Raw genomic sequence first — 1977 nt, 5'->3', positions numbered from 1 at the left:
TATCACTGGTAGATGCCTGTATTCAAGCTATCTGGACATGAAAGCAGTCACATTTTGGAAGTCATGAAGTTGGTGCTAATAAACCTAATCTACAGAAAAACTCCTGAAAGCACTTGAGCATTTGTTCTGTGAAGAGAAAGGTCTGAATTCAGAGCAAGTTCAGCGTTGGATGGTCCAAGCATGGAAAAGCCCTCATTCCATTAGAAGAGCCAGGCAGCAACTTCTGGTTATGGAACCAGCTCTCAGGCTTCAAATAAAACAGCATCACTTGTACTCTAAAACTATAAAACCAAAAAACCAAAACTGGATCTACATCTGTCCTACAAGGCCGAGAGTACTCGAGACCTCATGGATATAAAACCAGCTTAGAAACTACACTGCACTGTATGAAGAAATTATCACTGGGGGCAAAGCACCAAGCAGACAGCACAGTACACAGTGTGTGGATGTTAATGTTGCTCCCTAGCTGTCCCATTCCTTTGTTTTGGTCCTTTGTGCATATGGAAGAGTTCTGTTATTAAATTTTGTAATAATAACTGAGAACCTGACTCTCAGCAAGGGAATAGTTCAGAAATTGAGGGAGTTTAACTCTGAATGAGTAAATAAAAATAAAGCAATAATATCAGTGGCTTAAAATTTTATCATTATAAATAAAAAGTTTAAAAACAAATACTTAAAATAATGTAATAATTGATCACCAGGCAATCTGGACTCACGACAATGTATGGTGCTTGTCAGACATGCACTGTTGCAATGCAGCTTGACTGTCTTGCAGACAGCCTCAATGCTGTTTTTAAATTGGCAGAGGCAGCAGGCCATATGGCTAGGTAAGATCCTATAGATGAAAACAAAGAACAATAAATTAGTGGTAAAGAGGTTACTTGAGTAGGTAAAGGTGGCAGGCCAATGCTTTCACAGGGGTGGGTCAAAAGGTGTTATTGAAGCTTATGGATGGACAGTCAGGTAGGAACCAGAAGGCCAATAGGAAGGAGGGCAAAGGTGCCCAACCAAAGGGTAAGCATGGCAATGAGTATGGTATGCCTAGAATAAAGGTGGTTGGGATTAGAATTGGGTGACACTGATCAGTAGTTTAATTCAGAAGTATCTCTTCCCAACTCAAAAGTCTCACTTTTGGCTGAAACTACACAGGAAGAAGGTAGACTTCTAAGAAGAGTCTGAGTAAGTCCCCAACTTCTGGAGTCCCTGTCTCAATTCCGGTTGGGAGTGGGAAATACTAGAAATTACTCTGGGCATTAAAAATAGTTTAACCTGGATTGTGGGGTTAAAAAATAACATTGCATTAGTCAAATATGGACAATTCCATCATTCAAAAGAATAACAACAATAAGTTACAACATAGTTAATATAAAGAAGAATCCATGAAGAGTGATATTCAAAAAGAAGGAGGGGGAGTTTTTCTTCAACAAAATAGTGCCAGCTAGTAAATGTAGAATGAATGACAGAATTTTACAAAGTGTCACTTTGCAACCACCAATGTAATAAAAATTCGTTCAGACAAGGATTATCATTGATGCACATTTGGGTGAAAAGACATTTGAGAACAGGATCTTCACCGAACTCAAAGTACCAACCCACAGATTATTTATTACCAAGGGGAAAATTAGTATTTTTTTTTATGAGACAAGGTCGCACTCTGCTGCCCAGGCTGAAATACAGTGGCAAAATTATAGCTCATTGAAACCTCACTCCCGCTGGGTTCAAGTGATCCTCCAAATTCAGCCCCCTGAGTAGCTGGGAGTATAGGCTTACACCAGCATGACCAGCTAATTTTTTTTTTTTTTTCATTTTTTTGTATTTTTGTATTTTTAGTAGTGACAGGGTTTCACCATGTTGCTCAGGCTGGTGTAGAACTCCTGGACTCAAGCAATCTTCCCATCTCGGCCTTCCGAAGTGCTGGGATTACAAGTGTGAGCCACTGCACCCAGCAAAATAATTACAATGGAGAGATCTGGAAGA

General features: G+C 39.5%; 3 protein-coding genes across 16 annotated transcripts in view; 1 reads left to right on the top strand and 2 right to left on the bottom strand.

Moving 5' to 3' along the window:
- Nucleotides 1-1977, top strand: part of LOC111525784 (leucine-rich repeat-containing protein 37A3-like) — a 510962-nt gene that overhangs the window by 38437 nt on the left and 470548 nt on the right. The gene's annotated exons all lie outside the window — the stretch shown is intronic.
- Nucleotides 1-1977, bottom strand: part of LOC111534527 (ADP-ribosylation factor 2-like) — a 177145-nt gene that overhangs the window by 132830 nt on the left and 42338 nt on the right. The window lies entirely within an intron of this gene.
- Nucleotides 1-1977, bottom strand: part of LOC111535109 (leucine-rich repeat-containing protein 37A-like) — a 26719-nt gene that overhangs the window by 935 nt on the left and 23807 nt on the right. The window contains exon 8 of the mRNA XM_031934377.1: nt 653-835. Coding sequence (XP_031790237.1) covers nt 653-835 — 183 coding nt within the window. The remainder of the gene's footprint in view (nt 1-652; nt 836-1977) is intronic.

The sequence above is a fragment of the Piliocolobus tephrosceles genome, chromosome 16 (assembly GCF_002776525.5).
Source record: "Piliocolobus tephrosceles isolate RC106 chromosome 16, ASM277652v3, whole genome shotgun sequence".
Taxonomy (NCBI): Eukaryota; Metazoa; Chordata; class Mammalia; order Primates; family Cercopithecidae; genus Piliocolobus; species Piliocolobus tephrosceles.
Note: the sequence above shows the minus strand (reverse complement) of the source record. Positions and strands in the feature narration are given on the sequence as shown.